The sequence below is a fragment of the Mesoplodon bidens genome (genome assembly GCF_964165515.1).
Source record: "Mesoplodon bidens genome assembly, chromosome: 19".
Classification (NCBI taxonomy): Eukaryota; Metazoa; Chordata; class Mammalia; order Artiodactyla; family Ziphiidae; genus Mesoplodon; species Mesoplodon bidens.
In genome coordinates this window covers 15,468,408-15,482,456 of record NC_138179.1, presented here as the reverse complement: position 1 = coordinate 15,482,456, position 14,049 = coordinate 15,468,408, and the positions used below count along the sequence as shown (strand labels likewise).

The following is a 14,049-nucleotide window of genomic DNA, read 5'->3' as shown; positions in this document are numbered from 1 at the left end:
TGGTTCCTATTTTTATGTAAGAGTACACAGAACTGCATATGCTGGGTTCACAGGTCTTTGAGCAACTTCTGTAGACCAAGCACAGTGCTAGATGCTAGGGATCCAAAGAAAAATAAGACTCAGTTCCTATCCTTTTATAGTAAGGTGCATGAAGACTAAGTAGGTTATAAATATAAAAGAGACAGTGTAAAATTGAATAAGAAGACTGACCTTGTAGTAAGAAATGTGTTCCTAAGCAGCATGGTTATGAGTTTGATTGAAGCAACTGAGACCACAGTGAACATTCAGCAAGCAAAAAGCTGCCATTTTCCCTTTTCACTTCTTAGCTAATACCTAAATCTTTCATTGAACTCGGCCTTAGGAGGACAGATCATTCCAATAAGAGAAGAGAAAATCATGTCTGGAAATTGGCCATTCTAACTCTTCATTTTGGACAGAGATAAGACCTACTGAGACTCAAGAGATAGTGATGACTCCCTGACTGGTTGCTGGCTGCCTGTTTTCTCAGCTACAAGTCAGCCTTCTGGTTATCTTTAACGTGATTAGATGCATACTTCCTACTTTTCCCTCAGAAGAAAGGAAGCCAAGTGATTATACAAAGAGTTCTTGGGGCGGGGGGGGGGGGATGGAAATCTGGTTACTTAATCTTAAGGTATGAAATTAAATAGAACTTGGAAAATTTAAGTTGATAAGGATTGAATCAGAAGTCCTTGAAAGCAGAGACCATATCTTAGTTTGTGTGAAACATACCTAGCTCAGAGCCTTATATCAAAAGGGTGCCCGGTAAATGTGAAGGAATGGTAGAAAAATTGACAGAATGTGACCTGCAGGAAACTAGCACCTGATACAGTGTTTAATATGAAATCTGAGATTTGATAGAGCACTGCCTGCCAAATGCATTAGAATCACATCATGCATATATTCACTTTGACTTTTGACTTATATCCCCAGCTGGAGATGAGACCTATTTATCTCATTTACTACTTACAATGCTAAATTGTAGGACACAGAAAAAAGACAAGTATGGTTAGATGCTCAGACATCTACTTAGATCTTGTTTCTTAAATTCACTGGTGCTTAAACTTTAATGGAAGAAGAAGGATTTCCCAGGTGGCACAGTGGTTAAGAATCCACCTGCCAATGCAGGGGACATGGGTTCCAGCTCTGGTCCGGGAAGATCCCACCTGCCGTGGAGCAACTAAACTAAGCCCGTGCACCACAACTACTGAGCCTGCGCTCTAGAGCCCACAAGCCACAACTGCTGAACCTGCGTGCCACAACTACTGAAACCCACGCGCCTAGAGCCCATGCTCTGCAACGAGAAGCCACTGCAATGAGAAGCCCTTGCACCGCAACGAAGAGTATCCCCTGCTCGCCACAACTGGAGAAAGCCCGTGCGCAGCAACGAAGACCCAACACAGCCAAAAATAAATAAATAAAAATTAAATAAATTTATTAAAAAAAAAAAAACTTCAATGGATCAAGAATTATAGTTCAGGGATCTGTACACAAAACATGTATATTGCCCCCTGTGGATGATTTAAGGGATTTTTCAAGTGTAATTTTGACAATAAGGCCATTTTCTCCCAATACACTGACTTTAGAACTCCAAGTAAAATGCTGTTCCTTACAAAGCATTGTAAGGAATAGCTTACAGTGAAGTGTAAGAATGACAAAGAAGTTTCAAGGAGTGCCATTTCCAATTGGTAGTGGCTGACTAGACTTCTGTAATGAAAAAGATTGGGAAACCCTGTCCTGCTATAATCCATTACTGAAGTATGGGATTGTGGATGGGAAGGTTGTTGTTCATTTTTATTTTAAATGAAATAAGAGGAAGTGTGCTTGCCTTTTTTCTTCTGACAGTTTTGAGATATAATTCACATATATCGTTCACCCTTTTAAAATGTGTACTTCAGTGGTTTTTAGTATATTCACAGAGCTGTGCAACAATCAATTCAGAACATTTTTTTCCAACCCAAAAGGAAAGCCTGTACCCTTTAGCAGTCACTCCCATTTCCCTTCCTCCCTTCAGCTCCTAGAAACTACTAGCCTACTTTCTGTCTCTATAGATTTGCCTATTCTGGACATTTCATTTATATGAAATTATACAATATGTAGTCTTTTAAGCATGGTTTATTTCACTTAACATTGTATTTTCAAGGTTTATCAATGTTGTACCATGTATTAGTACTTCATTCCTTTTATATTGCCAAATAGTATTCCATTATATGGAGATATATATACACACCACATTTTATTTGCCCATTCATCATTTGATGGGCCTTTGGGTTGTTTCCACTTTTTGGCTATTATGAATACTCTTACGACCATTCATGTATGAATCTTTGGGTGGACATATGTTGTCATTTCTCTTCAGTTTATGCCTAGGAGAGGACTTACGGGGTCATATGGTGGTAACCTTTTGGGGAACTGCTGGAGTGTTTTCCACAGGTGCATGTTGCTTGCTTTCACTTAATCTTTTTTTTTTTTTTTTTTTTGGCCACACCGCACGGCATGTGGGATCCTAATTCCCTGACCAGGGAATCGAACCCTCTCCCCCTGCAGTGGAAGCGCCGAGTCTTAACCACTGGACCAACAGGGAAGCCCAGCTTGCTTTTTAAATTAAAAAGAAAAAATCCTTTCTAGTAATGGACTTTGATGCTAAGTTAAAACAGATTCAAACCATGTCCCAGAAAAATTTTGGTTGCTTGACCTTAACCACAGAATTGGTTAGCTTGGCTCTCCCTTTTTGTAGTCATTTCTCTGACTTCAGTGATTGGGTTTGTAGAACCCCACGTGTGGTTCTAAGAAGGAAGCAGCTTCTACAGAGGGAAATGAGTGAGTCTGTGATGTGTTGTTGGAGTTGACAACAGTGATGTCTAAGTCCATACAGCACTGAGAAAAGGTAATCCTTTGGCAGATTAAACCGAAGCATTTATTGAGATTGCACAGTGAGAGAGATAGCAAAAGAAATTTTTGATACAGAAACCATTTTCTGCAAGCCTGGGAGAACTCTCAGACACATCTGCTGCCATAGCAGCCAGGAATGCCGCCTAGAGAGTTAAGAGAGTTTTAAGTCCAACTTTTCCTCTGACCCTACCAGCCTGGCCTCACTTGCCTTCATGTAGTTTAAGGAGAGTAATAGAGCGAAAGCTGACAACCTGTCATTTAGAAAGATAGGAGGGAATGTTTCCTTCTATTTTTTTTCTTAAAGTACATGTTAATAGTCTGATTTAATACAGATGACTTACAAAAAATAAATTTTGTTGCTGGTAATTTTAGTGACTGCAGAGAAATTGTCAGATCATGGGCCTCAAGTTGATTCTTTGGAGTAAAATGCAAGGCCTATTTTCAAAAGACTCTGAAAGATGAGATTGTATAACTAAACACAAACTGAAAATGGAATATAGATGTTGAACTTGGTAGACAGCTTTTCTCTCAATAACTTCCTGATACCCAGGTATGCCCAGGACCCTGTTATACAATTTCTGTATTAAATAAGGATAGCCTCTTAGGTTTGTTTGGTTTTTTTTTTTTTTTTTTTAGCTTTCTTCAATATTTTAGTATTTAATTTCAGCCTCAGGAATAAACAAGTTTGTTATTTATTTATTTATTTTTATTTTTGGCTGCGTTGGGTCTTCGTTGCTGTGCACAGGCTTTCTCTAGTTGTGGTGAGCGGGGGCTACTCTTGGTTGCGGTGCGTGGGCTTCTCATTGCGGTGGCTTCTCTTGTTGTGGAGCACGGGCTTTAGGCACGTGGGCTTCAGTAGTTGTGGCACTCGGGCTCAGTAGTTGTGGCTTGTGGGCTCTAGAGCACAGGCTCAGTAATTGTGGTGCATGGGCTTAGTTGCTCCGCGGCATGCGGGATCTTCCCAGACCAGGACTCGAACCCATGTCCCCTGCACTGGCAGGCGGGTTCTTAACCACTGCGCCACCAGGGAAGCCCAGGAGTAAGCAAGTTTTAAATAAGAAAAATTCCAGCGCTGGGAATTGGATTTTGCCTGAGTAGTAGGGCTCATATTCTCCGTTGGTTTCCTCACAGGGTGCGATATATCTTGAATGTCACTCGAGAGATAGATAACTTCTTCCCAGGCGTCTTTGAGTATCACAACATTCGGGTATATGATGAAGAGGCAACGGATCTCCTGGCTTACTGGAATGACACTTACAAATTCATCTCTAAAGCAAAGTGAGTAATGGTCCCACACACACGTTCTGACCCCTCTTCCTTGTGCACCACACATGGTTGGGGTCCGAAAGCTGTAGATAACTTACTGATGATACTCAGAGGAAAGGAAGTAAAGAAAAAAAGGGAGACTGAGATCTCTTAATACTAAGAAAAAGATGACTAGTGACTTAATACTTTTGCTTTAAGTAGATGAAGCCCCTGGAAGATGATCTCATGTTGGCTATTTCCGTTGAGCACAAAATTAGAGAAAATAAACTCAAGCTGCAGTGAAAGAAATAGAAATGAGAGAAGGAAGAAATTCTGAAATAGAGAAGAAATTCTGAATGAGAGAAGGAAGAATTCTTAAGTTACCAACGGGGACACTTGAAAGTTATAGAATAGAAATTATTCCAGACAAGTGGAACACTTGATCCTGCTCTCTGAAGACGAGGAGAGAAACAGTACGCTTTGGACATTTTTCCCCATTCTTTTACTTTACTTTCATGCTACTCTAAATAGTGAAATTTTTCTCTGGCCCTTCTGTTGTTACCTTCCTTAAATTAATTGGTCCTTTTAGTGAAACAATTCCATAGTATTAATTTAGTGTTTAGTATTAGTATTAATATATCAACACTGATTTTTTTAAGTCCCTGGGGATTTCTTTGCCAGTCCTATTTATCCCTTCAGTAGAAAAAAACCATCAGTAAGCATGTTGGCCACATTCCCTCTGCAGGTGGGGTGACACTCAGAAGACCCAGGCCCTCAGCAGTGAAAGCATGGAGTGCTAACCACTGGACCGCCAGCGAATTCCCACTTCTGTTTTTAAAGTCCTCCTTCAAGAATGATACCACACCTCACTTAAGGACCTTCATGGTCAGGAAATGCTTCCTCTTAGTTGTCCTGAATCCCCATACTCCAGCTCTGAGCCCATTCTCTCAGTCTCTAACCAATACCTGAGAGACTGTTTTATACTGTTGAAGCTTCTGCCACTCATGGCATGCTTCCTATGTGCCATGTACTTTACACTTATTCTCTCCTGTACGTTCCAAAACCCAGAGAGGCATATGCTGTCTTCCTTCTGTACAGAAGAGGACAGACTGCAGAGATGAGGTTCAGAGATATTAAGTAACTAGTGGTTGAGGCAGGACTTGAACCTAAGATCATGTCTCATTTCAGTCCATCAAGTATATGGGAATAGTCTAGTTCCTTAAGGAAAGGGGACTGGAAAAGACTAAGCAAGTTGTCAGGGTTACAGCCAAAGAGGCTAGCGATCAAGGCGAGGCCCCAGTCCTAGTGAAGAGAAAGACTTGATTTCAGCAGGGCTGGGGTAAGAGGGAGATACGTGAGGCGCCCACATTACATTTACTGAGAGGCATGCACTCTCCATGTCCTGCAAGTATAGGTCAGCGTCTCAGAATGAGTGCCTCCCCTTAAGTGGCACCCTGGGCATCTCATGTGTTTCACCCTAATCAGGGCCCTGGCGGTCCATTGGTTAGGACTCCACATTTTCAGGGCCACTCTACCTACACATGGTGAGTTTAGGATTCCTAATGTGATGTTGGGCTTAATTTGGACAATCTAGCACTTGAAGTGAGGGGGTGGGGTGGGCAATGAACCTGAAAGGTGAAATTGGGCTAGGTGAGAACTAACTGCAGATCCTTCATTACCTGAGTTAGAAGCCATCCACTGAAAAAGCCCAGTTCAAAATGAAGAAATGTTTTCATAGGAGTGGATTTCATAATTGTATTTTTCTTAAGATTGTCCAAGTTTGAGCACCTTCCATGCCTGCAGGCATAGACCTGAAATTCGATGTATTAAAGTTGTCAAAGCTTGATGGGAAAATATAGAGCACATGTCTGAACTTCCATCTGCGTCACTGTGACATGGCTTGCCAACTGTAGTCTAAGTGAAAACTCTGTGGTGCCATAAGCAAAACAAACATGTCCTAGTCATTTGGGATCACCTAAGCATACAGAGACACATATGCACACCAACCATAGGACACTAAAATTTTACCTTTCTTTTGAGACTGTTTCAGTTATTCCAGACCATTCTCTCCATTCCCATAGCTTATCTGGCTGGCCCTCTCATTTTGGCACTTAACCTTATGCCTCCTTGCATTGGTGAGTTAACATTCATGTGTGTCTGTCTCCAGCAGGAGGATTATAAGCTTCTGGAAGGAAGCTTGTCTCTTGTAATACAGTGAGTGAGTGTATGTATAGATTTCCCCTGTTAGGCTGATGTGTGCATTTTTTAATTTATTGGAATAACCACTTGGGAAGGATTCCAGCCCACGTACACTAGTGATAAGAATAAATGTTCTTTTTTCTAGATTTTAAAATGTTGTCCCTACTTACAAGTGACAGATGTAATCAGGAGATCCATAAGTTTGTTCATACATTTAGCAAATATTTGAAGGCTTGCTCTGGGCCAGACACTGTGTTATTAGCAGAATTAGCATAGCTGAGTAATGCTCAGATCCAAGGTAATTAGCTCTGGCATAAGACTGAGGAGTTTTGTTTGTTTGTTTGTTAGTGTCACTTTATGGTGACTTTGTTTTCTCTTACTTCCACCCCATAAAAAAACACAAAAACAGCTAATTATTCATTCCACCCTCCTTGCTGAGAAAGCCATGAGGTACATCACATGGTCCCATCCAGCTCCACGGGTTATATAGCCAGTCCCTAGACAGAACACGGGTGGTGGTGTTGTGAAAAGTAATATCCAGGGCTACATCTGAGTAAAGAGGAGAGTTAGTTTCATTTGGTTTGTGCTTTACTCCCGGGACAGAACTCTTACTGGAACTGGAACTGGAAGCAACTCACAACATTTGGGTAAATTAGATGAATCACTGCCACACCTGTAATTCAATAGCATGCCAGCCGTCAACGTGCCCCTGGGGCTGAAAGGACTGGCCTCCAGCCACACACAAAATGGGGTCCAGTCTCTAAAGAGAAAAATTTCCTTCTGTGCTCTGTGACCAACTGTCATTGCAATTACCATTTTGAATTTTAATTGTCTACTTCCAATGAGTCCTACCCTTTAGGGAAAAACTGTTACTTATTTTTGCATCCCAGACCTTGCACATTGTCTTAAACATGGTAAATCCCTGATAAATGTTTGCTGAATGAACTAGAGAGGCTTAATATTAACACTGAATATCGTTTGAGTGCACCAGAATTGCCCCACACATTTGATTAGAGGTGCACACAAGTGCAGTAAGGTGGGGTGAATTGCAAAGCAAGAAAATGGAAAGGCCAGACAGGAGACGTGGACACATTTAGAACCTAGCTCTTAAAGTGTACTCACTATTGTGTTTTCCTCCTTACCTCAATCCCCCAAACTAGGAAACACGGATCTAAATGCCTTGTGCACTGCAAAATGGGGGTGAGTCGCTCAGCCTCCACTGTGATTGCCTATGCGATGAAGGAGTATGGCTGGAATCTGGACCGAGCCTATGACTACGTGAAGGAAAGACGAACAGTGACCAAGCCCAACCCCAGCTTCATGAGACAGCTGGAAGAGTACCAGGGGATCTTGCTGGCAAGGTGAGTCCTTAATTGACTTCCTCAGGTTTTCCCTCCTTTATGCTCCCCAGGGCACAGTGAAATGTCCTTCTCTGCAGCTAGTTCTCACCTAATTTAAGTGTGTGATAGATTTGAAAATTGAAACCTCTATCCATCTAGTTTTTAAAAATTAAGTACCGGGCTTCCCTGGTGGCGCAGTGGCTGAGAGTCCGCCTGCCGATGCAGGGGACACGGGTTCGTGCCCCGGTCCGGGAGGATCCCACATGCCGCGGAGCGGCTGGGCCTGTGGGTCGTGGCCGCTGAGCCTGCGTGTCCGGAGCCTGTGCTCCGCAACGGGAGAGGCCACACCAGTGGGAGGCCCGCATACCGCAAAAAAAAAAAAAAAAAAAAAAAAAAAAAAATTAAGTACCAGTATTTAAGATTAGCATGGAAGATTAGGCATTTAATCTAAACTAAAGACATTAAACTAAAGGATGGAAATACTGTTCCCTTATTTCAGATCTCAATTAGGTGCAGATTTTAATAAATACTTCTCAACAGCTTCTAAGGCCAGATGCAGCTGCCTTATCAAAATGGATACTGATTGCTCCCAGGGTAGTGCTAGCTGAAATTCTTAGAAATGTTTTTTTTTTTTAGGCTGCGTGGCATGTGGGATCTTAGTTCCCCAACCAGGGGTCAAACCTGCACCCCCTGCAGTGGAGGTGCAGAGTCTTAACCACTGGACTGCCAGGGAAGTCCCTGGCCCATTCTCTTAAAACAAGTACCTGCTGCTGCTTTGGGCTTTTTTTTTTTTTTTTTTTTTTTTTCAGTGCTTGGTTTCACTGAACCTTCAACAGTAATTCTGGTCATGTGACAAATCTGTAGAATTGGGATATATATAACCCATTTGAGGTATGAAGGGGCTTCCCAGAAATAGCTCTCTTGTTTTCTTTTTTAAGATCTTTTAATCTGATTTTATATATATATGTTTTGCAGAAATGCAGAAAATTACAAAGGGGGAAATCATTTAGAAACTCAATAACCACAGAAAGCAGTTGACATTATCTTACCTCTTATCACATATATTGATGGATTTTTTTTTTTTTCCCACAAAACCTGTTCTTCAGCCTTACTTCTTCACCCAGTATTAGGTCTTTTTTTTTTTTTTTTAACTGTGGCAGCGTTTATTGAGCACTTACACTGCACTTAACTGCCACTGTTCCTTTTTTTCCCCTAGCTTTATTGAGATACAGTTGATGCACAACATTGCATAAGTTTAAGGTGTCCAGTGTATTGATTTCATACATTTACATACTGCAAACTGATTAACACTGTAGCATTAGCTAACACCTCCATCCCCTGACATAACTGCCGTTTCTTTTTTGTGGTAAGACTATTTAAGATCTCTCTTAGCAACATTCAAGTATATGATTCAGTATTATTAGCTATAATTGCCATGCTGTACATTAAATCCCCAGAACTTTATAATCTCATAACTGGAAATTTGTACCCTTTGACCAACATTTCCCCATTTCCCTCAACAACCCCACCCACGCCCTGGTAACCACCACTCTACTCTCTTTGTCTGAGTTTAGCATTTTTAGATTCCATGTATAAGAGATACCACCGTACAGTATTTGTCTTTCTCTGTCTACCCAGTACTAGGTCTTGAACATCTTCCTGTATCAATAAGAACTGGCTCTTTCAACAATAATTTGGTAATTGGTTATAAAATGAGTAATTTCACTACATTATTTTTATTACCCCTTTGGTGGTTAAAGCCACCTTCAGCTGATCTCAGGAAAAAGATTCAGTTTACTCTCTTAGTAAACTGAATTCAAGGATCAACTTCCTGAGATGCCACATGCTGTAGTTCCATGGAGTGCTATATTTTGCTTTGTTTTTCCATGTAGGCACATTCTAGGTGGTTTTGTTAGGGTGAAGGCACTGCTGCCTAGAAGCAGTCGGGGCTGATGCCAGAGTTTGACTCCAGTGAGTCTCATGACTTGGTCTCGACTCTTGAATCTGGGCTGTGTTTCTCCTGAACAAAATGGTAAATAGCCTTCCAGCCTAACCAGGCAGAGTGACCACCCTCCCACCGCCGAAGTATTGTGAAAATGTGGCCACAGCATAGCATTACAGTTTCCACTAAAAAACCCCTCCCATTTACTCAGTACTTGGCATGATTTCATCTGAGCCATTCTCTTAGGAGGATCCTGAAGTCTCCTCCACTTAAAAAGAATTTAGAGGTCTTTGGGGCCAGATTTTGATGACATTTTTAGATTACATCAGAAGGTAGGACAGAGCAGTTCTTTTTGGCACAAAAAGAGGCATCTGAGGGTTGGATGAGACACAAATATTGTATATTCCCAGACGCACACATGACGGATATTAGGCAGTGTCCTCACGTGACCCGTTGAGAGGAAGGATACTGTGTGTCCTGCCAATTTCAGTATTTATTCTGGAATCCCAGGCAAGCTGTTGGGTTGGGGTGTTTTTTTGGGTTTTTTTTTTTTAGCGTATGTAGTTTTTCTTAGATGTTAAAGGTATTTCAGAAAAATCTTAGATGAGGATAAGAAGGGCAACATAAACCCACAAGTCACCCTGCCTCTTCCCTTTCCCTTTTGGTTCCATCCTGCCTTCCTGGTCTTGATTCATGGAGGAGGGGCAAGCCCTGGGGAGTGAGAAAACCACAGAATTTGAGCCAGTAGATGTGGTTTCCGTTCCTGGTTCACCCCCTTGCTGCAACTTTGAGAAGTTAATTCACAGTTCTGATCCTCACCTGACCCCATCTATAAAATGAAAATCAAGAGACCTAGCTCACAGGGTTATTGTAAATAAAAGTGTATATAATGTATATTATGTACTCTTAAGGGTTATTCAGATATGGTTCTCATCAAGCCCCTCCTGCAAGGCTACCCAGAGAACACACATGCATGTGCCATTCAGTTCCTCCAGCCACTGCCTTCCACCACCAACAGACACACTAACTGTGTTAGAAACTGGAATGGAAGTGTCCTGGAATTTTCTGTATTGTGATGTTTCCTGAATTTTAAAAGCTAAAATCTAGTGCTGGGGGTGTCACTTAGGCTGCTTTCAGCTGCAAGTAATAGAATATCTTCATCAACTGGGATTTCAGCAAGAAGCAGCACACTCAGATTATACAGGGAAGACTTTATAAAGGGACTGTTTACAAAGATGTAGGACTGTAGTGGAATCAAGGAACTTATATCAGCAGAGCTGTTTGGTAATAGCTCCTGGGCCCAGAGAGGGATGGCGCAGTTACTAGAACCTAGAAGGAGACTCCTGGAGAAAAGGCACCTTCAGAGAGGAGCGGTAGCCTTCAGTCAGGGGACCCAGCCAGCCAGGGTGGCCCTGCGGGGAAGGAGCTACAGGACTAGAGGACTGCCTTCACTTTCCTCCCTCCAGTCTCCTGCTGGGGCTTGCCATTAGCCAAACCCTGTGGAAGTCCGAAGAAAAGGGGACCAGTGGAGGTGGTTCATACGTCAGTCTCCAGGGCAGAGAGCAGGGTAGAAAGGCTGAAGAGTGGATCTGCAGGAGCCAGCACCCAGCTATAGGTAGTTAAAAAGTTGGACCATTTACCTTCTTTTGTAGCAAGAAGCACTGAAGTAGACTGTAATGGGCTCGGGGATGTAATCAGGGACTTTGGTGCTCTCATCTTCCTGCTCTTACTTTCTTTTCTCCCTTCCTTAGTTAATAGCTTGGTCCTTGAATTTGCCTCATGATTGCCAGATATCTGCCACATTTCTAGGCACCTACATGTAAATTCCACAGCGTTGGGCTGAAAGAATGGGCATCTCAATTAGAGGAGAAGACTTTTCCCAGAAGCTCCCCAGTTGACTGCTACCCACCCACCCCACCCCCACAGGACCACTGACCAGGACTGGGTCATATTCTTAAAACCAATCACTGGGTAGGAAAATAGAATTTCCTGGACTGGTTAAAACAAATTCACATTCACTCTCTGGTGCTAAGGAAGTGCCACATTCCCTGAAACTGTGGGGCAGTGAACAGTCAAACCAAATCAGGCCTCTGCTAGTAAGGAAAAAGAGTAGGAGTGCCTCTTGGGTATATAGCTGTTAGGGTCTGCAATCTATGATGTGTTGTCAAGAAACAGCACTTGTAGGCTACCTGCCAGGCTGACTGCCAAGTAGATTGGGCCTCGCAGACTCTTGCCCAGCCCTAGAGTACTGCTCCAGGGTCTGTCTGCTTAGAAGAGCAAAGAAGGAGAAGCCCCAGATTCCTGTGACGGTCTGAAGCTCTGTCAAGCCTTGCAGCTTAGGTCACCAAGAGAGGAAAGTCCTTGGGAAAATCCCACTCAATTGTATTTGCAAAGAAATTCCATTTCCTCTCCAGGTGCTTAGATATCTTGTATTTCATATCTTCTCCCAGAAGGCACATGGTGGTTTTCCCAAAGAGATAGAGCTCTGATCCTAGCATTGTCAAGCACCATTGGTTGTCCAGAGTGGCACTGGGTGCTTAACTTGAGGTGGCAGCCCTCTGTTTGAGGGTATTAGCTTGGTACTTTGACCTCTTGGTAGAAGAAAAGTTTAACAAAGTGACTCTAGGCCCCTGTAGTGATTTATGAATTGGTTACAGTCTCTTAATCAGAATGTGAGAGGGTGGACCAAACAGTGACAGTCCCTCTGAAATACAAGGGACTTTTTGCATCTTTTAGTATGTCTTTAAGCCTCAGGGAGGCTAATATTTAATAGTCTCCTTTAGACCTAAAAGTGAGGGTATCATAAAGGCACTGATACTGTTCATATCTAATTTTATTTTTTCTGTTTTTATAGCTGGGGGATGGGAGTGAGGGCAGGAGGAGGGGTGTGTGTGTGTCAGTGTGTGTCAGTGTGTGTGTGTGTGTGTTGAAACCCTCCATTAAATTACCAGCAACGCTGTTTGTTATTCTGGAGTTGGATCATTTAGATATCTGGCAGATTTATGTTCCATTAGACAAGTTCAGATTTCATGCATCTGTGAGCTGGACCATGTGTCTGAGATATTAGGTTCCAGTGTATAAGGAGCAAGGAAGAAAAACTGGGTGGTGGCCAGGGAGAGTTCGTGACACATGTCCTCATAGATGTTAGTTTTGATTGTTTGAATGTCCCTGTCACCAGGGCCAGAGGAGACAGAGCTGTCTTTCACCCTGGCTTTGCTGGTGAAGACATTGAAGTCTAGTTAGCTGGTACACAGTGGTCAGCCAGCAGGAGGGAACCCGAGAACGAGAGGACATGGATTCCTGGTCAGGTGACAGTCAATCACAAGTAAGGTTTAAAGGATTTTCTTAACAGCTTTTCAGTGAAATAATCTTAAAGTATTTAGGACCACGCACAGCACAGAAAATGCTCAATTGTTGATGCTTCTTCTCTTCCTTCTCCTCTTATTTATAGGCTGCCTAATGCCCTAAGAAGTAACCATAAATAGTCTGATTTTACTACAACTGATACTCCATTTTTAGCAGTATTTTCCTCTATATAATTTTCTCAGAGTTGGTACTTTACCAAACATATAACAATAAGAAAGAAAGTGGAGGCAAGAGAATGGGACATCATATGCATCCTGTCATTTAGCTTTCCTTCTTGCTTATTTACTAAGTAAAAAGCCACATTCTTACCCAGAATGGCCCAGTCATCTCATGTGTGTCAGTGTGTTTAAGTGAATCCAAGTTCAGGTCAGAGGCCACTCAAGGAGGACAAGAACCTGAGACTTGGTTGCATCATCCAGGCCACAAACCAACTCTGAAGTTCTTTTTGGCACTTGCTGCCTACCTGGAATAGGTCGGGGGAGTCAGCTGAGTATAAACATTAACAGTTTAAAATAACAAATATGATCTAATGTCTTACACCTATTCCTACCAGTGACGGAGCATTAGAATAAACTGGCTGAGAAAAGGCTTCACTGGGAGACAGTTTGGTGATACCAAGTAAAACTAACGATGCACATATGCCTTGTGACCCACCTTTTTTCCCCTCCTATATTTAACACCTTTGTGAAACCAAAGTGTGCACCAGGCACAAGAATGTCCATGGCAGTGTTGTTCGTAATAACTAAAACTGCTTATCAACAGGGTGGATGAATAATAAATTGTGGCATATTCACCATACTCTATGAAATCACAGCTACACACATCGATGAGTCTTAAAACATGTTAGGCATAAAAAGTTGTAGAAGATTACATACAGCATGATTTCATTGATGTAAAATTCAAAACATGCAAACTAAGCTATATATTGTTAGAACAAAACATGCGATGACACAATAAGGAAAAGGGAGGGAATGATAAGCACAAAATTCAGGTGACTGGTTACTAACCCCTGCACTGGGAGGAGAAGGGGGAATCGGGAAGGGCCAC

General features: G+C 42.2%; 1 protein-coding gene across 5 annotated transcripts in view; it reads left to right on the top strand.

Moving 5' to 3' along the window:
* Positions 1-14,049, top strand: part of SSH2 (slingshot protein phosphatase 2) — a 246,294-nt gene that overhangs the window by 219,460 nt on the left and 12,785 nt on the right. For all 5 annotated transcript variants that reach the window (XM_081219857.1, XM_081219859.1, XM_081219856.1 and 2 more), the window contains 2 exons: positions 4,042-4,188; positions 7,515-7,715. In XM_081219857.1, coding sequence (XP_081075983.1) covers positions 4,042-4,188; positions 7,515-7,715 — 348 coding nt within the window. The remainder of the gene's footprint in view (positions 1-4,041; positions 4,189-7,514; positions 7,716-14,049) is intronic.